Source organism: Oryx dammah, unplaced genomic scaffold, assembly GCF_014754425.2.
Source record: "Oryx dammah isolate SB20612 unplaced genomic scaffold, SCBI_Odam_1.1 HiC_scaffold_18, whole genome shotgun sequence".
In the NCBI taxonomy this organism is placed as follows: Eukaryota; Metazoa; Chordata; class Mammalia; order Artiodactyla; family Bovidae; genus Oryx; species Oryx dammah.
This window is the reverse complement of record NW_024070202.1, coordinates 81,710,214-81,732,033: the sequence shown is the minus strand read 5'-3', so window position 1 is coordinate 81,732,033 and position 21,820 is coordinate 81,710,214. Positions and strand designations below refer to the sequence as shown.

The following is a 21,820-nucleotide window of genomic DNA, read 5'->3' as shown; positions in this document are numbered from 1 at the left end:
GGGTACAAACCCCAAGCAGCTGTATCTCTGCCCATTTCATAGTGATGACTAGCCCCCCTTTATTCCTTCTGCAGTGGCTTTTTTCTTTTTTTTTTTTTCTTTTTTTCAGTATTTGGACAAACTGGGATATGCCAGTTCTGAGTCTTTGCTCTTATCCTTGAAAGCCTTTGCCTGCTTGATTTGCAGTTACTTATTCAGTATTTTATTGATTTCAAATTCTATTGCTGTTTCCTGTGGTGGAAGAGTGTGCCAAGTCTGACCACACGAGAAAGCCATATAACCCCAGTCTCAGCCCAGGATGTGCAGTCTCAGCTCACTGGCTGCTGGGAACTTGCCCCAAAGTCAGTGAACAGCATGGTCATTTCAAAAACTTGCTATAAGCCCCAAGAGCCTTATGTCCCCACTGGCTAGAGCAGATTTAGAAAACATTTTTCATTTAACATATTTATTTAGTAACTCTTACAGAAATAGAACTCACAAAATTATAGCACTCTTGTAAGTTTTCTTCTCCCATTTGAGCATCATCATGGAATTTTACCGTTTGAAGGGGCTCTAGAGATCATCCGGTTCGGGGTTCTCAGGCTTGAGTGTGCATCAGCATCATCTGCAATTCAGCTGTTAAAACCCAGACTGCCGCTCCCACCCCAGTTTCTGATTCAGCAGGTCTGGGGTGAAGGCTGAAAATTTGCATGTTCAGTTCCCTGGTCATGCTGATGTTCCTAGACCCTGGACCCTGTGGTAAAAGCCCTTTCTTCTAGCCCGCTCCAGGGAACCTGAACTTACCTGGAGCTAGCCTGCAACCCAAACCCTGCAGAGCTATCAGAGAGGGGAGGAAGGAAATTGTGATTCCTCCAGGTCTTGGAGCAGCACCAGGGGTGATGGCTTGGTGGACTTCAGTGTTTACCAGGGGTGTTCATCAGGGGCTAACTCCGTAGCAAACATCCCTGAAACTACTGAGGCTTATCTGCCCATCAGGGGCCACATTTGGGGAATCACTGAGGTGGCGCTAGTGGTAAAGAACCTGCGTGCCAATGCAGGAGACATGAGCCGCGGGCTCGATCCCCGGGTCAGGAGGATACCCTGGGGGCGGGCACCTGACAACCCGCTCTAGTGTTTGTGCCTGGAGAATCCCATGGACAGAGGAGCCTGGCAGCCTTCTGTCCATAGGGTCGCACAGAGTCAGACACGACTGAAGCGATTTAGCACGCGCACGACTCAGTTCAACCTTCTCATTTTACAGACAAGGAAATAGAGCAAATACTAGAGTGGGTTGCCATTTCCTTCTCCAGGGGATCTTCCCAACCCAGGGGTCGAACCCTTGTCTCATATGTCTCTTGCATTGGCAGGTGGGTTCTTTACCACTGAGGCCACCGGGGAGGCCACCGGGGAGGCCCCCGGTGGGAATGGAGCTAGGGCAGGGCAAGTGGCCATGCCCATTGGCCGCTGACCCAGGAAGAAATTCCGCTGCCCCGAATTCCAGCAGTTTTACATTCCCTCCTCCATCGCTAGTTACCTAGTTTCTGCCTATAAAGACACAGCCAGGCTTTTCTCAGTCTGTACTGCAAGGACATTTTAAGCATATTTTACTCTGTGCTGATTGGGTAGATTGGTTTCTTCACTTGGTAATATCTTACTCTTTTCTCCTGAAATGTGGAAAATTCCAACACAGCCTTGCTTTTGCTCTTGGTGAGATTAAGCTTTATGTTTTTTAACCTATGTTCAGTTTTATTAATGGAAACTTCCCAAACGATCTCTACAACAACTTTTTATATTTTCGTGGCTTACGGCTCCTACTGGTAGTGGTTCTACTGTTAGCTTAATGTTTTTAGAACAACCTATAACCAATATATTTTGTGAACGCAGAGGATTTTATTTACCTCTGAGCATTCTGGTCATGTTTTGTTTTGTTTTTTTTTTTCTTTCTTTCTCTTTCTTGTACTTATCTCCTTTTACAGAGTCGTATTTTCTCTAATAATTTGGACTGTTTGTTTTTCCTAATGGCAAAGTTTTGTTTTGGGCACTGAGGCTGCAGTACATCTGATGTGGTCTGTACCCTGTACTCTTGACAGTAAAGGAACCAGCATAAAAGCTTAAGAACATCATCTAAAGATGGATGTGATATGACTAGAAATTCATTACCTTCTCCTTATAATAAAAATGGTTAGTCTGGTCCCACTATAAATTTAAGAAAATAGAAGTTTGAAAGGTTACACACCGACAATAAATAGGTTGATTTCTGCTGGTCCTTGGGAGAAATCAATGCATGACCCAAATGTAGTATTGTTCTGTCGGAAGAAGAATATCTTTTGACTAGCCCTCTTCTACAACAGCTGTTCAGTGAATAAATTTTATGAGGCAAGCAAGCCATTATGCATAATAATAAGATTCAGTGACAGTTTAGACAAGGCTTTGCACTGTCCATGGGTGAATAAAACGAAGATTATTATGTATAACATTAGTTACAAGCATATTTTAATAACCAATATAGTTATTGAGATGGAAGAAGGATGAGGCATATGTTTTGTTCTTTATAAATGATAGATTGAACTAGTTTGGACTTATAAGAAGTTATTGAATTTCGATGGTAAAATTAATATCTATAGAAAACATGTGCTTGATTACTCAGTTGTGTCCAATTCTTTGCAACCCCACGGACTATACAATCCATGGAATTCTCCAGGCCAGAATACTGGAGTGAGTAGCCTTCTCCTCCAGGGGATCTTCCCAAACCAGGGATCGAACTCAGGTCTCCCACAGTGTGGGCGGATTCTTTATCAGCTGAGCCACAAGGGAAGCCCAAGAGTACTGGAGTGGGTAGCCTATACCTTCTCCAGGGAATCTTCCCAACCCAGGAATCAAACCAGGGTCTCCTGCTTTGCAGGTGGATTCTTTATCAACTGAGCTATCAGGGAAGCTCAGTTATAAGTAGTAGTTTGCACTAGTTTTGACTTATAAGAAGTTTTTGAGTTTCAATGGTAAAATAAATATATAGAAAATATACATATTTAGAAGTAAAATAGGCCCAGAGTAAATAAAAGGCTTTCATCTTCTTTGGGTAGATTCTCAGAGACCTGAAATTTTATTGTAAATGAATACAACCCTTATAATAAATTTATAAAATTAAAATTTACAAACTCACAGCTCAATCTTGTGTACTCAGCCATGGAGACAATGGTTGGATACAGAGTCTGAGAGCAAACTCCGGGTAATAGTGAAGGATAGGGAAGCCTGGAATGCTGCAGTCCATGGGGTCACAAAGAGTTGGACACGACTTAGCGAATGAACAACAACAACAGAGATACAATTTATCACTTATAATCCATCTTTGTGATTTTTTTAACATCCTGTATTTCAAAAGATGATGACTTGCTTTTATGATTCAAAATTCAGTTGTTTGGGGGCAGCGGGGGAGGTTGGTCCGTCATCAGTTTAGATTCCCATTTGTATAAACATAAAATAAATGAAAGTATTCTGTGATTTAATGACTGTCAATTAGTATTGCTTCCTGAGCTGCAACGCTGTCAGGGCTATCTCCATTATACTGCAAAAGGAGAGGAATAATTAGGTTCTTTCAAAGCAACAGCCTGCAAAGGAATCTCTCAGGAGATGCTCTATACCTTATATGAACACATGTGTGCCATTCACACATCTACTTCCTAATTTCTACTATTCTACCTTCTTTCTCTGCCTTTGGATTTTTTCTTTCTCTGAATTTCCCTAGCCCCATCTCCTGCCCTAATTCTGGCCATTCACAATACACCAGGTATTCTGATGTTCCTATAATTTTGTACTTATTCTCTCTTTGGCTCTAACTGCTCTTCTTCTCTTCTCTGCTTAATTCATCTTCCTCCTGTCAATTATTTCTTGAAGCTTCCCTTACATCCATCTCTCTCCCTAGGGAGCTGGCAAGTTCCCTAATGTTCCCCCAAGGTCACTTATCACACTGCTGCCCCACTTGTGGCTCCTTTTGTATTTTACTAAGGTATGATTGACAGACAACATTATAGTAGTATCAAGTGTACAACAAAATGATTTGACATTTGTATGTACTGAGGAGTGATTACCAAAATAAGTTTAATTAACATCCATCACCATACAGTGTTAGAAAATTTTTTCTTATGATGAGAAATTTTAAGATCTACTCTTTTAGCAACTTGCAACTATACAACATGTGTTATTAACTAGAGTCCCCAGGCTGCATGTTATATCTCCGTGACTTATCTATTTTATTACTAGAAGTTTGTACCTTTTGACACCCTTCATCCATCTGGCCCATCCTCACCTCTGGAGACCACCAATCTGCTGTCTGTATCTAAAAACTTAGGTGGTTGTTATTGCTGACATTCACATATGTGACATCACACAGTATCTTCCTCTCTCTGACTTATGTCACTTAGCATAACGCTCTTGAGATCCATCCATGTTATGCAAATGTCAAGATTTTTATTCTTTTTTATGACTGAATAATACTCCATTGTATATGTGAATATGTGTGTGTATATATACATATATACCACATTTTCTTATTCATTCATCTTTGCTTGCTTCCTTGTCTTATCTATGGTAAATGGTGCTACAGCGAACAGGGGCTACAGATATATTTTCAAGTTAGTATTTTTGTTTTCTTCAAATAAATACACAGAAGTAGAATTGCTGGATCATAGGGTAGCTCTATTTTTGACTTTTGAGGACCCTCCATACTGTTTTCTGTGGTGGCTGCACCAATTTACATCACCCCCACCCCGTCCAACAGTGCATGAGGGTTCCCTTTTCTCCACCTCCTCACCAATACCTACTATTTCTTGTCTATTTGATAATAGCCATTCTAACAGGTATGAGGCATCTCTCATTGTGATCTGGATTTGCACCATTGGCTCTTAATTTATCTGTCTACAGATCTGTCTTTCCCACCCCCTGGAAGCTCTTTGGGGAAAAGACATGTAGTTGATGCTCAGTGTTTGCTGAATCAATGGAGAACAAGCTACGCTATATTCCATGTACAAAGTTATCCCAAGCTAAACTCCTTCTCCCCCTAAAGGGCAGCCTATAATCTTTGCTCCAACAGCCTCCTGATCTTCTCTGCCTCCAAGTTGACCCACTCCCACCCTAGAACAACTCAGTCACCAAAATGACCAATCTAAACCTGAGACCTGATCATGTCCCTCCACTCTCGCCTACAGAATGAAGGACAAGCCCCATAAAGTGTCATAGAAAGTACTCCATTTATAATCTCACACCCCATCATCTTCCACTCCCCTCCCTCACTTCATCCTCCCAAAATATCCCAGCACTAATGCAGTGATTCCAGACCCACAAAATGTGTCTATTCCTAGTGGTTGAGAAGCCTTCTCTCTTCCCTTCCCTTCCCAACTCCTCCCCAAACAACTTCTAATCATCCTTAAGTGGTTTGCACGCCTGAGGTCTACTGAGGGTCCCTTATCTGGGCTCTGGGCACCCCTTTCTTATAGCACTGGCTACACAGGGTGGAAATCAGCAACTCATTCATTAGACTGGGAGCACCTCAAGGCAAGAGATTCTTGCCTTGTTCACCTTTGTATCCCTAGGGCTGACTCATCACCTGCTCCAGGGTTAGGGAAAATATCTGATGAACAGAATTGTCCTGAGGCTCCATAAGGCAGACCATGCTTTGTCTTTCTTTGAGCACCTCATCTTTTCTTGTCTTTCTTCTGCTCTCAGTAGACCTATTTTATCTGCAGGGAGTCAACCAGTGTTAGGGAGTAATTTAAGTAGTTAAATGTGGGTGTGGCAAGAGTGTGCTGTGCTTTCCAATTGCTAGAAACTAGAATAATACCAACTGCTGTACCAGGGAAGCAATTTATTCTTTTTTTAAAAAATAGCCTCTTTTCTTTCATCTCAGGAGTGCTCCCAATCATTTGTTTAAACTGGATGATAGAATAAAAAATAAGAAAGAGTAATTTTGAAATATCAACAAATTCACCTAACTAATGTGCCATGACAATAGGCAATTGGTAAGAAGAGCGCTATTGTATGTAAGTCAGAAAATAGCATGAAACTCAATAAAAAGATAGATTTTCAGGTTATTAAATGGAGGACTAGACAGAAGAGGAAATGAGATGTGTAAGCTTGTGGTAATACAGTATTGGTCTACATGTAACTTGGATAAAATCTGATTTAGAAGTGGTGGGTTTCCTTAATACTAACCTCTCTGCTTCCAAATCAAATGTATTGGAGTAAGTTAAAAAGTTTTTCCCCTCAGCTCTGGGCCTGAAAATTTTATCAGTAAATTTTAAAATAAAACTTAAATGCATCCCTTCAGAGAGCTTTCTACTAGTTTTCCGCCGAATCACAGTGTGCTGGCCAGACTTGTTTATTTCCTTCCCCTCTATTGAGTGTTCCCTGTTTCCTCAGCACAGACACATCAATCATCCTACAGAACCTGGACCCCAGTCCTCTGCAGACTCCACCTCTTTCTCAGTGTTCTTCTAGAGCACACTCTAGGGCGTTCATGTGTATGTAGACTCTCTTCTGTTTACCAGCAATGATGCGCAGGGTTTGCAAAGCTATCTGAGTAGAACCTCACTTTTGATCCTGTCTCCAGTGACCTCCAGGAACCATAAACTTTCTAAATGCCCAAGTGGCCGACGCCTCCTGAAGTCCCACCATACTGATGCTGCACAAAGGGAGAGTATATCCCCCTCCTTCACTAAAGTCACACTCTGAGGGACACAGGGATCCATCCTTATCTGAGGGGAACAGCCCCTTCTGCTCCTGCCCCTGATGCAATCTGCAGCAGCTTTACTCCAGTCCACAAGGTTGGGCTGAGGATGTAGACCCATAGCCTAACTGCATCGCCACCAACATGCCCCAAGGATAAAAACAATAAAAGCTTTCATTCACTGCCTCCTTATCCTTCAGTTCCCAAATAACATCAAACCTGGGGCTTAAGGCCCCACCCAGCCCCAGCCCCACCCACCACTCTTCTATATCCCCACCAGCTCTCTCATTATTTCAGAATGTATCCCTGTATCAATTCCTTGTACATGTTTTGGTATGAATCTCTAAAAGAAAGGGAGTGCTTTTTAGATAAAGTAGCAAGAAAGGTGTCGCTAAGGAAGTGACCTGGGAGAAAAAAGATGTGAATGGCAAAGGGTTACAGACATAGAAACAGCAAATGCAAACACTCCAGAATAGCTAAGGATCTTCAAAAGGCCCAGCAAGACTCCCCTCGAGGGAGTAAGGAGACAGAGAGGACTCAACTCTAAAACAACAGTGTGTCCAGAAGTTCCTGGAAGGAATAAGAATTATTATAGCAAAACTTGCCTCATGCTTACCATATGCCAGGAACTCTTCCAGTATTTTACATATTAATTAACTCATGTATTTTTCACACCGTCCCTGTGACTTCATTACTTCCCTTCATTATTCCCCTTTTCCTAAAACTGGAGAAAACAGAGATACACAAGTGTTTAGACCCCTTTGGGCTGCTATAACAAAATACCACAGACTGGGTGGTTTAATAAACTAGAAATTTATTTCTCACAGTTCTGGAGGCTGGGAGGCCTAAGATCAAGGCACCAGCACAGTTGAGTTGTGTTGAGAGCATTCTCCTGATTCTCACTGTGTCTTTATGTGGTAGAAGGGGCTAAGGATCTCCATGGGGTCTCTTTCATAAGGGCACAAATCCCATTCATGAGGGCACCACCCCCTTGACTTAGAAAAGTGAAGTCACTCAGTCATGTACGACTCTTTGCGACCCCATGGACTGTAGCCTATCAGGCTCCTCCGTCCATTGGATTTTCCAGGGAAGAGTTCTGGAGTGGATTTCCATTTCCTTCTCCAGGGTATCTTCCTAACCCAGGAATTGAACCTGGGTCTCCCACATTGCAGGCAGATGCTTTACCATCTGAGCCACCAGATACCTGAAAAGTGAAGTCACTCAGTCGTGTCCAACTCTTTGAGACCCATAGACTGTAGCCTAACTTAAGCCCCTTCCAAAGGCCCCACTTCCTAATACTGCCATCTTTCCGTTCAGTTCAGTTCAGTCACTCAGTCGTGTCCGACACTTTGCGACCCTATGAATCGCAGCACACCAGGCCTCCCTGTCCATCACCAACTCCCAGAGTTCACTCATGTCCATCGAGTCAGTGATGCCATCCAGCCATCTCATTCTCTGTCATCCCCTTTTCCTCCTGCCCCCAATCCCTCCCAGCATCAGAGTCTTTTCCAATGAGTCAACTTTTGCATTAGGTTGCCAAAGTACTGGAGTTTCAGCTTTAGCATCATTCCTTCCAAAGAACACCCAGGGCTGATCTTGTTCAGAATGGACTGGTTGGATCTCCTTGCAGTCCAAGGGACTCTCAAGAGTCTTCTCCAACACCACAGTTTAAAAGCATCAATTCTTCGGCACTCAGCTTTCTTCACAATCCAACTCTCACATCCATACATGACCACTGGAAAAACCATAGCCTTGACTAGACGGACCTTTGTTGGCAAAGTAATGTCTCTGCTTTTGAATATGCTATCTAGGTTGGTCATAACTTTTCTTCCAAGGAGTAAGCATCTTTTAATTTCATGGCTGAAATCACCATCTGCAGTGATTTTGAAGCCCCCCAAAATAAAATCTGACACTGTTTCCACTGTTTCCCCATCTATTTCCCATGAAGTGATGGGACCAGATGCCATGATCTTCGTTTTCTGAATGTTGAGCTTTAAGCCATCTTTTTCACTCTTCTCTTTCACTTTCCTCAAGAGGCCTTTTAGTTCCTCTTCACTTTCTGCCATAAGGGTGGTGTCATCTGCATATCTGAGGTTACTGATATTTCTCCCAGCAGTCTTGATTCCAGCTTGTGCTTCCAGCCCAGTGTTTCTCATGATGTAGGGGTTAAGATTTCAACATATGAATTGGAGAGAGGGATTACACAAATATTCACTCCTTAGCAGAAAGGTAAATTGAGTTCCTGGCAGCCTCATAATTAGAACCCAGGCAATCTAGTTCCAGAATGCAAGCTCTTAAGCCTTACACTGGGCTTCCCTGGTGGTTCAGACAGTAATCTGCCTGCAATGCGGCAGACCTGGGTTTGATCGATGAGTTGGGAAGATCCCCTGGAGGAGGGAATGGCTACCCACTCCACTATTCTTGCCTAGAGAATCCCATGGACAGAGGACCCTGGTGGGCTACAGTCCATGGAGTCGCAAAGAGTCAGACACAACTGAGTGACTAACACACACACACACACACACACACACACAATCCTTACACTGTGCTGCTCCCCTTTTCCTTCTCATATAGAGTGGCTCATTCATTACCAGTCACATTCTGTGCAACTCTGAGCGAGTTCAAGGTAGACAGGTTCAGAACTGCCCTCCCAGGGCTCGGAACCCACCACCTCCTCTCTCACAGACCCCACCGCAGACTGCCACTCCCTCAGATGTGGATACTGCTCCCTGAACAGCTCATCTTTTCCTACTTCCCATCTCTTCCCACCAGATCTCCTTCTCTCTTTGACTGTAAGCCCACAGAGGGTAGGGAACATGTTAATCTGTCTTTCACATCGCCTCCCTCACACTGTGCCCAAAACATAGTGGGTACTGATTAAATGTTTGCAGGATGAAGACTATTAATTTTTTTTTAAGAGCTAAGATGCTTTTATTCTACTGAACCCTTTGAGTTCATAATAGTACTTTTTTATTGAGCATAATTGCTTTATAATGTTGTGTTAATTTCTGCTGTACAACAAACTACAGCAGAATCAACTGTATGTGTACATATATCCCCTTCCTCCTGAGCCTCCCTCCCCAGCCCCATCCCACCCCTCTAGGGTATCACAGAGCATCAAGCTGAGCTCCCTGCACCGTACAGCAACTTCCCACTAGCTATCTATTTTACACATGGTAGTACATATCCAATCAATGCTACTCTCTCAATTCATCCCACCCTTTCCTCCCCCCACCCCATGTGTCCAGAGTCCGCTCTCTACATCTGCATGCAGGGTGAAGACTTTAATGAATAAGAGAGAGTGACAGTTGCCCTGTAGCAATGTGTTTGTGTTCCACCCAGATCCCCTGGAATTCTTTTCTGTAAGTTGCCCCTGCCTTGTGCCTGCATGCTCAGTCACTTCAGTCCTGTCTGACTCTGCAATGCTATGGACTGTAGCCCACCAGGCTACTCTGTCCATGGGATTCTCCAGGGAAGAACAATGGAGTGGGTTCCTATTTCCTACTCCAGGGGATCTTCCCAATCCTGGAATGGAACCTGTGTCTCTTGTATCTCCTGCATTGCCAGGCAGATTCTTTACCACTGAGCCACAGGGGAAGCCCACCCCTACCTCGGGGGATTTCAAAAACCAGCACCAGCAGCCGTTCTTCCAAAGACTCCACTTTGCCCCAAGAGCAAAGAGCCAACAACACCCAGGTATTTGATTCCCAAGCCTCTCCTTTATCCCAGGGCTGTGAATTGGGACTGTCTGGTGTGGAGGGTGGACACCAAGCTTCCAAGCCTCAGGGTGGAAACTCACACCCCTACCAGATTGGGATCCTTCCCTTCCCGCTCCATCCTGTTTCTGGGAAACTCAACCTCAGACTTCAGGTCATTTTCAAAATTCGTCTGTGAGATAGTATGCCTGGGTGTTGATGGAAAATGACTAGAGCATTCATGGAAAGTTACTGTACTTAGTGTACCCACAAAATGAAAATATAATTTGTTCTGAAACTAGACTGCATTACCTTGATGATTCAAAGGTATTTTAGGAAGTTGCAGTGCCTTAGAGTCATCGTGAAAAATCTCAGACACTCCAATGTGGGGGGTCTCAGACATGGTGAAGAAAACTTCTGGTAGGCAGAGAATTGGATGGTCAGCTTCTATGACTGTCTCTCCAGGGAGATGAGCAGAGAGCAAGCAGCAAAGCTTGGCTCAATATTAAAACTCACAAAACTGATTTTTAACTGTTATGAGGATTTCATAACGCATTAATAAACATGAGACCAAAGGGAAAGGTCTAGTTGGACAAAACACACAAGTGGGTTGTTGAGATAAATATGGCTTCCCTTCCAGAATTTGTCTATTGGTATTTCCTTGACCTTTAAGAGAAGACTTGAGGGTAAGAAGTGGAAGTACAGATTTGGTTAAGAGTCCCACTGAATTAAGAAACATGTTTCAGAGCATAAGAAAAGTCAAGGACCTCAGGTATAGCAATGAACTTGAAGAGCCACGTTTACCCTATTTCTAGGCAGCCACTGCTAGTCATTCCTGGCTTTAAATGGGGAATGAATGGTGATCAATGTGTTTATGAACATCCTCATTTAAAAACAAATGGCACCACAGTTTCAGAGTTTTAAATTGTAAACTTAGTAGCAAAACGAGCTGCTCCAAAATCCATAGTCTATAAAATTCACATAGCTCATGAGGAGAATGATAAAACTATAGATCATGGGCATTTATGCTCCAAAGAAAGGCTGAGCCTGCTGCACCCATTATTTCCTCTTGGTATAAAAGACATAGACATATAATATAACACTATAGCCAAATTGCTGCCTCATGCTGCCAGATTTTTGCAAATAAGATTTACATTATTAGGATAATGCAGTCAGCAAATTTTCATGAAAAATAGAGTGCTGCTAGTGCTCAGATTCAAGAAACCTGAATTCTTTAGCAGGCTGCAGAATATGAGTCTTTCAGAGAAAGAGAAGCTGGGGCAAGACTTAGACACCCCACCACATTATCTATGGTGACATTTATGTGATGTCACACATATGATGTCATCTAAGAGTCCTCCTTGAAGAAACTGTTTTAAAGCTTTTCTCTCCATCACCATTTAGGGTCCACAGATAACAAGGTTGTGCATAGAGCACTAAAGATTTGGGAACATGGATTTATTCTCTTTATGCGATGAGTACTCAATATCCCCATCAATACGTGAAGGTAGAAATCAACCACTGCAAATCCTAAGGGAAATGTTTTTTATAAATCTATTTCCTGAATGCCTTCACTATCAAATCAGCAACTATGAAATAGACTCATTCACCATATTTTGACATGAGGAAGGAATTAGACTGCAAAATTGATGTCCTGGAATCCTAACAAATGTTGTAAACTGAGTGTGAGACAATAGATCAGACAAAAAAGGTCTTCTCTTGTTGGCCTGACACCTACCTAGCCTGTCCTCAGAATCAAAACACTGCTTTCTCTAAAAATTTCTCTGTACATGATCAAATATAAATCCAAGAGCAGCAGGTGACATCATGCTATAACTATTTTTCCTGATGTTCTCCAGTCTGAAATATTTTCAAACAGCATATTATCTTTTAAATCATGCAACTCACCTCATCTAATAGTCACATTACTTGCTAATAGCTTTTTTCAGGCTACTCTTTGCAAACAAGCAAAATAGGGACTTCTCTGGTGGTTCAGTGGTTAAGAATCTGCTACCATTGCATAGCACACCAGTTTGACCCCTGGTCTGGGAACTAAGCTGTTGCATGCTGTGCATCAGGCCAAAAAATAAATAAATAAAAATAAATTTTAAAATAAGCAAAATAAAGTTATAGAAAATAGTTAAAAATGTAAAAATGGAGAATGCAGTCACTTGTGTTCACATTCTTTCTAGAGTAAGAGAGTGTTTGTGGAGGTCTGTTCTATTCTGCTCAATTAGTTTAAAATCCTGATGCACAACCTGAACTGTGAGGATAATAGCTAGCATCATTTTTAGAACTTGATATATGCCAAGTATTGTTCTAAAACGTTTTTGCATCTGTTATCCATTTAATTTTCATCGTTCCTCTATGAGAAGTGGTGCCCTGTTTACACCCACTTAACCTAAGAGAACATGAGGCCTGGTTGACTGAAAGTCACAAGCCAAGGCAGTCTGGTTTCAGAGTGGATGCCCTCAGCTGCATGAATGGATATGCAGGCTCTGTGAGGTCTGGAGTCCTTGCTTACAGAATTATTTCCTATTATCCTAGTATTATGTTCTTTAAAACTGAGGGGGCTGTCTTAAGAAATTTGTGTTCCTATTGGGTTTTTAGGCTATCTGAGAAGTATAGAGCTATAGCTTGATATATTCAAGGCCCAGAATCCATGTGAAAGTGACATGAGGATGCTGTCTCTCTGCAAATTCTCGCTTTGAGAGCTTCCACATTTATAATCAAGCATACACCAGAATGCAGCCTGTCTTTTTAATTGGACTGTTGCAAACACGAGTATGTAACACAGTCAGACCTCATTGGGGCCATCCTTTGCTGGTTGGGTACATTGGCAGTGAGAGATCTGAAGACATATACTTGGCAGCGACTTCAAAATGCCCAGTTGGTCCCAGAATGTTAACATGCTCATTATGTGCATTTATTGTGCCCGGGTTCCCCACTGTCCAAATCTCCCCCGAGTCCCAATCAAGAAGAAGTATTGAGAGGAATACTGCTAATATGACATGACTGAGGACAATACAGAGTGACGTGACCGGAGGTGATGAAGAGAACACTTATGGTTTCCTGACTAGCCCCTCCCTCATCCCTGCCACATATCTTAATGCATACTAACATCCCTGCCTTGGCAGTCCCAGACAGAAAAGCCAAAAGGTATTTATGAAGCTGCATCCATCAACAGCATCAATGGTCCACCAGAAATGCTGTCAGCTTACAGATTGACTTGTACCCACTGTCTGTATATACCACTCACTTCCCCACTTCACTTCTAACTCTGCTTCCAGGGGCCAGCAAGACATCTCCCCCAGAGCCCCTACATCTTCACAAAGACTTAGGGATGCAGGATAGGAAGTAAGAGAGCCACCGAGTCACCATTTGCTTCATTAAGAGGGAAAAGCGGCAAAAAGAGGAACACATTGGGTTTCAATCTAGGACCAGGATATAGAGAAAATAAACAAAAACAAACAAACAAAATCTGAAACATCTGGTTGCTGAAGAAATCTTCCAAAACAGAGCTGTACCCATTTCTGACCCCATAGCACAAAGGTTCAGGGCCTGATTTTAAGTAGGTGCTTTTTCTGTTCAGAACAGTTCACCCTTTATATGATGCCTGAACTTATTGCAAATACAAAGATATAGCTGAATAACACACTAGTGTCCCAAACACTGAGAATTCCCAACTACACTACTGAATATATCCAGAGAGTGATTCCAAATTTTCTCATGTGAACTTTTGATTGACCTAGATGTTAGGAAGATGTCTTACAATTTTTAAAAATATGTTCTCATCATTAAATGGGAAGCACTATCTCTTTCAGAAAGCATTCTGTAGGTACTGATTTAAATGTTTCACTCAAAATTCATGGACAAAATTGCATATTCAGCATTAAAACCAAATTGCACATAATTTAATCTTTCTTTAAGATTAAGAAGCTTATTTTGAGACCTCCTTGAAATTCAGGAATTTCATTATGATTTCAAATTATATTGCGTGAAAATAAATTTGAACATAGCAACTGGCAGATGACCCAAGAATTGTGTGCCACTGGGCAGTGTGCATCCTGGTCATTTAGGGAAGGTATTCCTCAAGGGGTCTTCTCACTTTGGAAGCCAAAAAGAGAACACACTATAAACTCTTTGACTTCAGGGAGTCAAGCCAACAAGAAGAATTTCCGTTCAACATATACCATTACTTGCCTCATATACACTATACAAATATATTCAGAAAACCAAGATCAAGGCCAATCTGAATCTTAAATCCCATGGTGGTAATCTGGGATAAGACAGGGTTTCTTTTTAGGCTGATGAATGAGAATTTTTTTCTCCTTAAAAAGAAAATCATTATTATCTTTGAGGAGAGACATAAAGGCGAAAGACACATAATGTAATGAGCTGAAAATGGATTCTCATTTCTAACAAAACCTGCTGGGTCAATGGAATTTCTGTAGAACTAGTGCTGTGAAATTTGGTTATAAAAGAATAAAGAAACCAATACGATAAAGATATCACAGTAATGGAGGGGGAAGAATTATTAAATTCCTCTCCCTTTTGACATTTCCTCTGACAATTAGTATTTCCATCCTCATCAGATGATGTTAATGCTAGGCAAATTTCCAAAGGAATTAAGTCATAAAATATGTTTTGAGGGAAAGGAGGCGGGGGAAGGAAAAAAAAAAAGAGAAAAAGAGAAAGTAAAGAAGAAAGTTTTTTTTTTTTAAATCATCTTTAAAAGAGTTTCCAGGACTAGAATTAAGTATGGCATTAATTTTTTTTCCACCAAGTCTTAGTCTTGGCAGGTTTCTGCTAAATGCAGGAATTTCATGGATGCAGGAACTGGTGATGGAAAATGCATTATTATACACAACAATTGTTGTACTTGAGAGGAACTATATGGGAAAAATAACACCCTAGAATAAATACAAATGAAATTCATGTATCAAAACCAATACTGTGAAAAAAGTTTAAATGTTTCTTGCATTTATATCTAGTCATTAACCTAAATGCAGATTTTAGTTCAAGCTACACTTCTGCCTCATGGTCAGAAGGCCTGAAAACCTGTGACGTGGAAAATTGGCAGGATAAAGAATATTGAATTGGCCTCCATGGAAAAACAAAATTTGGCAGCCATAACCTCCTCCTTGGGCAACTCCCCCCACCACCAGCCCCATCAAATTTTCCTCCCTAGCTCACTCTTATCCCAGGAAAGAGGCCAAGGGAAGGCCATATATGAGCTCAAACAGCAAGCCAATGTCACCCTGACCATTCACCAAGGGATCTTCCTCCTTGACCTTGAATCCCATGGTTTGAGTGAGGCCCCCCAAAAGTCCCAACTCTAGACTCACTCTCAGAGAGCACAGAGGCTAGAGGAGTCAGTACCTCCGGACTTTGGTTTCCTTCTCCTTTGGAGAAAAAAGTGGAGTGAGGCATCTTCTTTACCGAATGTGAATTTGCAATTCACAAATGAAAATGATAAATTCCTCTGCAGAAATCCCTAAAGTCTATTCCCTTCCTCCATCCCTACTCCCATCCTATTTTAATCCCACTTTTGGTAATTAATTAATTTGGTCTGATTGCCGCAAGCAAAGTAGACATTTTCTCAATATTTTATTTAGCCTAGCAAACAAAACCCAGGGATCTCTCCAAAATTATTTCTCCACGTGGGGCGATCCTAAGGACCTACCTCACCCCTGGGGCCCACCTCTCTCCCTCCTGGAGCTCACCTCTCTCCCTTCCTGGGGCTCACCTCTCTCCCTCCTGGGACTCACCTCTCTCCCTTCTGGGCCTCCTCCCAAACTCAGGCTCCATTAAGCAGCCCAGTGTTGATGGAGAGTATTTCCCTTCCAGTCCATTTCCAACCTCTCCCAAACTCTGCAGCTTCAGAGGGAACGTTCCCCAGGCCCCCTCGCTGGGTTCCCGGACCTTTGCATGAGCCATTTGGAGTGAGAACCTCCTTCCCAACGTGAATATTGTTTCCATTGTGCTGTGCCTGTGTGTGGTGGTTTCACCCTGATCTTTTCTCTCTTTGCAGCTGGTTAATAATCCACTAGCAAGTCAGGCTGCAGCGGCTGCAGCAGCAGCAGCCATGGGCTCCATAGCAAGTTCACAGGCCTTTGGCAATACCCTCTCCAGTCTGCAGGGGGTCACAGGTCAACTAGTTACTAATGCACAAGGACAGGTGAGTGGGAGTGGAAACAAGAGTGAATTTGTATGGCAGCTTGAACTTGGAAAAGAAATGAATTTCTTTTGCATGACAGTGATATGTAACCGCAGTCATTCATGTCAAATAAATAATGTTGACCAGCAATGTCAAGAAGAAGAGAAGGCTTGGGAGGTGTTTCTCTATTTTAGAAACAAGATTTTTTTTTTCTTTCCCCTAGAATGTCTACTAAGTTTTATGTGGGTTTTATTTCTGTACAATGACTTGTGTTATGACCTTAATTAAAGAAATTACTTTTCAGGACTGAGAGACTCTTGCTAAGAAAATATCAGTTACATTTTACAAGTAAGATTTCTGTTTTGTTTTTAATTTTTTTTAATTTTTTGGAAACTTGGGTATTGGAGGAAATTGGTAAGTTTCCTTCCCTAATTGCTCTAAGATTTCTAATTAGCCTTAAGAAAGCCATTTTCTGGGAGATCTCGCTGGTGGTCCAGTGGTTAAGACTCCATGCTTCCACTTCAGGGGGCAAGGGTTCAATCCCTGGATGGGAAACTAAGATCCCATATGGTGCACTGTGCAGCCAAAAAATAAAATAAAAATTTTTTTAATTAAAAAAGAAAAGAAAGTTAATTTCTGGATGTATGGGGAGGTGATGGGAAACAATTCAAGATGTTCTGTAAAGGAAACAAAGAAAAGGTGTGAATTAGAATAAAGCCAACTGTCAGTCGACGCATGTGCCTGGCCTCTTGCTGATTCTCCCAAGAGCTTAGTGGTTTCTTGCATGCTTGTTGATTTACTTCAACCTGCCAGGGCCAGTAAACCTTCCTCATGTCACCAGCAGGCACGTTTGTTCCCTCCCCCTGCACATGGGCCTGCATTGTGGCCACCAAGACTCTGAAAGAACTTCAGATGGAAGTCATCCCTCTTCAAGACCCCAGTAAACCTAAAAGCTGCATGCAGAACAGAAGAGGGTGAAGCTGATGGTGTCAGGGGTGCCCTCTCATTCAAAGGCCTGACACAGAGCCTGGGCTCGCTGCGTAGGGCATCTGGTTCTCAACATTCCTGTGTCTGATGATGAAATGCAAGAAAGAAGCAGCTTTGCATCCTTGCTGATATTTTCTTCTCCCAGGGTTATTTTCCCAACAGCAAGGTTACTACTCTCTGCTTGGCCTGCTCTGGGGGAACAGGAATTGTGATGTCTTGAACCTTGCTTTATTTTACATAAAGAGTAAACAGAGATGCATTATAAGCTAAACTGTCTCCAACCACATCCCAGGGGGAAAAAAAGCTGACCTTGTTATATTTCCTGGGCGGGTGCAGGATTGTCCCGTCAGAACCCCGAGGCCTGAACGATGGAGCTTGTCAAAGAGCGGCCCCAGGTAATGAATCATCTTATCACAGGTGCACACCACACATATTAAAGGAGGGATGTATGAACACCATGCCCTCCACAGTCACCTTTCAATGTCGGCTTTAACCCTTGTTCCAATCCCTTTTCATCAAAGAATCATTTTATGCAGCCAGCTCTAAATGGAGGCTCTCAAAACCCTATTAAGATTTCTGGAGGGATGGGGTATTAGTGTGGAGGAAAAGTTGGTTATAATATCTGTAACTCATACTCAGATCAGGTCCATCCTGGAGGCTATTTCCTGCAGTTGAGCCTAAAATAGAACACCTTGATTCCTTTCTGCCAGGCAACTAACTCTTGAAATGTAAATTTTAAAAGTCTAAGATAGACACCACAACCACTAACTTGTATTTGCCTCTGATTTCTCTTGTCCCCATGTCCAAGTGAAATATACTACTATGCTCCACCTCTTGAGTGTTTGTGCTGGAGAAAATGCTTTAATATTAGAAGGAATTGTTAGGAGCTGATTCTTCTGATGATGTAATGGCTGATCTTTTTTGCCGGTTACAAACCTCCCTCCTTCTCAGGGACTCAAGTTATGACTTTTGCTTTTTGTAGGCTTTGCCAGCTCTCATCTCAGGGATGGCTCTCCCAACCCATAAGTACTCCTAAGGAAAGGGAATTCAAAGTTGGAGCTTGATTGGCACTCTGCATATATTGAATAAAAGTTGATTTTAACCATAATTTTTTTATTTTAGAAATTGTGTTAGGATAGGTGATTTGGCATGGTACACAAACCTTCTAACGTGAAACAACAACAACTTACAGAGACATCAATTATGCCCACTTGTGAAGTCTTGCCTGAGAGTTTTAGACGTGTCTCCATGTCGTCATGTCCTCCTCCCAGCGCAAGAAAAGACCAAGATGCTCTCATTTCCAAAGCAGAGGAAGTGGCCACATTGATGCAGCACTGTGCCTTTTTTAATCTTTGTAATTTAAACACCGTCATCTTCCCAGAAAAAGGTGCATGCCCGCATCTCTTGGCCTCAAGATACTTGGTTGAGCTTTATGAAGAAGTCAAATTATACTCCCAAAAAGGCAAGTGTTATTTGTTGTGTGTGTCTGTATACTCCTTTGGCTTGTGTTACTGTGGTACAGAAGTTAAGACTACTTTGGCATCAGGTGATTGCAATTGCCATACTCAGACTGCCATGTTAACTAGGAGTACAGCATGCAGCCCATTTTCAGCTCCTTAAAAATCTCTATGGAGCTTTTGCAGAAAAGATACAGAGAGAAAACTCTAAATATATTTAGAGATTCCTTCATTTGAGTTCTTGACATCAACTATTTTTTAAACGTGAAAGTTCACGTGGAAGTCGTAACATTGAAATCTAAACTAAGTTAGAAAAGCATGTTTCACTCCACTACAGTATTTGCTACAGTAGGTCTGTTGAGGCACAAAGGGACCTTGTGTTATCAGAATTGCTCTAATCCTTGATCCCCACTGCTGAGATTCTCTTTGTTCCCTCGAAGTCAATGTGGGATTACACAGTAGTTTAGAGTCCTGGCTGAATTCAGACCTTCTTGACTGAGAGTGGGTGTAGGCTCCACCTCTTTTTCGTCTTTTGACGTGAGGGTAATAATTTAACTTTCCTCAACCAGAGCCTCATCCTGTGAATTCTAACGCAACTCCTGTGAAGCAGCCTGGATCACTAGCTCCAGCTCAGAGGGCAGGAGGTCCTAGGTCTGCCTCCTTGGCTGGGCAGATGCCCACATAGGGAGACATTTCTCAGATCTCCCTTCAGTCTCTAACCTTAGACTCAACAGGAAGACATTCTACCACCTGAGACTTGCAGTTTTGCTTCCCAGGCTTGGAATCTGACTGTTTTCATTTACCAAATCTCAGTAAATTTAAAGGACATCTCAATATAGTTAAAGGTTTTTTACGGTTTTTTTTTTTTTCCAAGTAGTAGTTTTGAAGCAAATATGGAGGGAAACCTCAGACATTTCATACCCTTCTAACCTTGCCATTCATTCAGAATAGCAGTTAATTCCAAAGTCAGAATTAACTTGTCCAAAGAGTGAATAATACTAACAAAATACTTCATTCTTTTCTTTATATTTTTTAATTAATTCATTCATTTATTCATTTGGCTGCTCCAGCTCTTAGTTGTGGCACAGAGGATTTTTAGTTACAGCATATGGGATATAATACTTTGACCAGGGATCAAACTCAGGCCCCCTGCATTGGAAATGCAGAGTCTTAGCCATTGGAACACCAGTTCAGTTCAGTTCAATCTCTCAGTCGTGTCCCACTCTTTGTGACCCCATGAATCGCAGCACGCCACGCCTCCCTGTCCATCACCAACTCACGAAGTTCACTCAGACTCACGTCCATCGAGTCAGTGATGCCATCCAACCATCTCATCCTCTGTCATCCCCTTCTCCTCCTGCCGCCAGTCCCTCCCAGCATCAGTCTTTTCCAATGAGTCAACTCTTCGCATGAGGTGGCAAAAGTACTGGAGTTTCAGCTTCAGCATCATTCCTTCCAAAGAACACCCAAAACTGATCTCCTTTAGAATGGACTGGTTGGAACTCCTTGCAGTCCAAGGGACTCTCAAAACTCTTCTCCAGCACCACAGTTCAAAAGCATCAATTCTTCGGCACTCAGCTTTCTTCACAGTCCAACTCTCACATCCATACATGACTACTGGAAAAACCATAGCTTTGACTAGACGGACCTTTGTTGGCAAAGTAATGTCTCTGCTTTTCAATATGATATCTAGGTTGGTCATAACTTTTCTTCCAAGGAGTAAGCGTCTTTTAATTTCACGGCTGCAGTCACCATCTGCAGTGATTTTGGAGCCCAGAAAAATAAAGTCTGACAGTGTTTCCACTGTTTCCCCATCTATTTCCCATGAAGTGATGGACTGGATGCCATGATCTTGGTTTTCTGAATGTTGAGCTTTAAGCCATCTTTTTCACTCTCCTCTTTCACTTTCCTCAAGAGGCTTTTTAGTTCCTCTTCACTTTCTGCCATAAGGGTGGTGTCATCTGCATATCTAAGGTTATTGATATTTCTCCCAGCAATCTTGATCCCAGCTTGTGTTTCTTCCAGTCCAGCATTTCTCATGATGTACTCTGCACAGAAGTTAAATAAGCAGGGTGACAATATACAACCTTGCCGTACTCCTTTTCCTATTTGGAACCAGTCTGTTGTTCCATGTCCAGTTCTAACTGTTGCTTCCTGACCTGCATATAGGTTTCTCAAGAGGCAGGTCAGGTGGTCTGGTATTCCCATTTCTTTCAGAATTTTAGGGACACCAGGGAGGTCCCTAAAAAAACTACTACATTCTAAATTCACAAAGCACATATCATACCCAGGGATGTTAATATATTTTAAATTATATCACACACAACTTCACTGTGAGGTGGGAAGGTACCAAATGTCTTGATGATAATTAGTGATAATGAAATTGACAATGGCTGTCACAGTGCTGAGAAGAACATTTTGCTTCCTTCTGTTTCCACGAAAGTGGGAAAGGTAGGCAATAGAAAGAATGCTAGTTATAGGCTCATTTGAGTCCAAAGTCATTCAGTTACTAGCTCTGTGACCCTAGGCAAATTACCTGATGTCTCTCTGGCCTCAGTTTTATTTTAAAATAAAAATAATCAAAACTAAGCCCCTAGATCATGAAGTTATATGAAATGTGTGTGAAAAAAAAAAAAAACCTACTATAGCACCTCAGTATGCCATTAAAGACTCAATAAATGATTATCATAATGTTCATCATCATTTAGAGTTTGTCTAACATTTTCTGGAATGTTTCTTTGTTCAGATATGCAGCAAAGGCAGTGCAGTGCTCAGGCAAAGAGAACAGGCTCTGTAACTAGACTGCTGTTCACCAGGTGTGAGA

General features: G+C 42.0%; 1 protein-coding gene across 1 annotated transcript in view; it reads left to right on the top strand.

Annotated features, from left to right (window-relative positions):
- The window catches only part of POU6F2 (POU class 6 homeobox 2), a 498,528-nt gene that overhangs the window by 428,455 nt on the left and 48,253 nt on the right, over positions 1-21,820 (top strand). Inside the window, exon 6 of the mRNA XM_040259501.1 lies at positions 16,427-16,573. Within this exon, the coding sequence (XP_040115435.1) occupies positions 16,427-16,573 (147 nt within the window). The remainder of the gene's footprint in view (positions 1-16,426; positions 16,574-21,820) is intronic.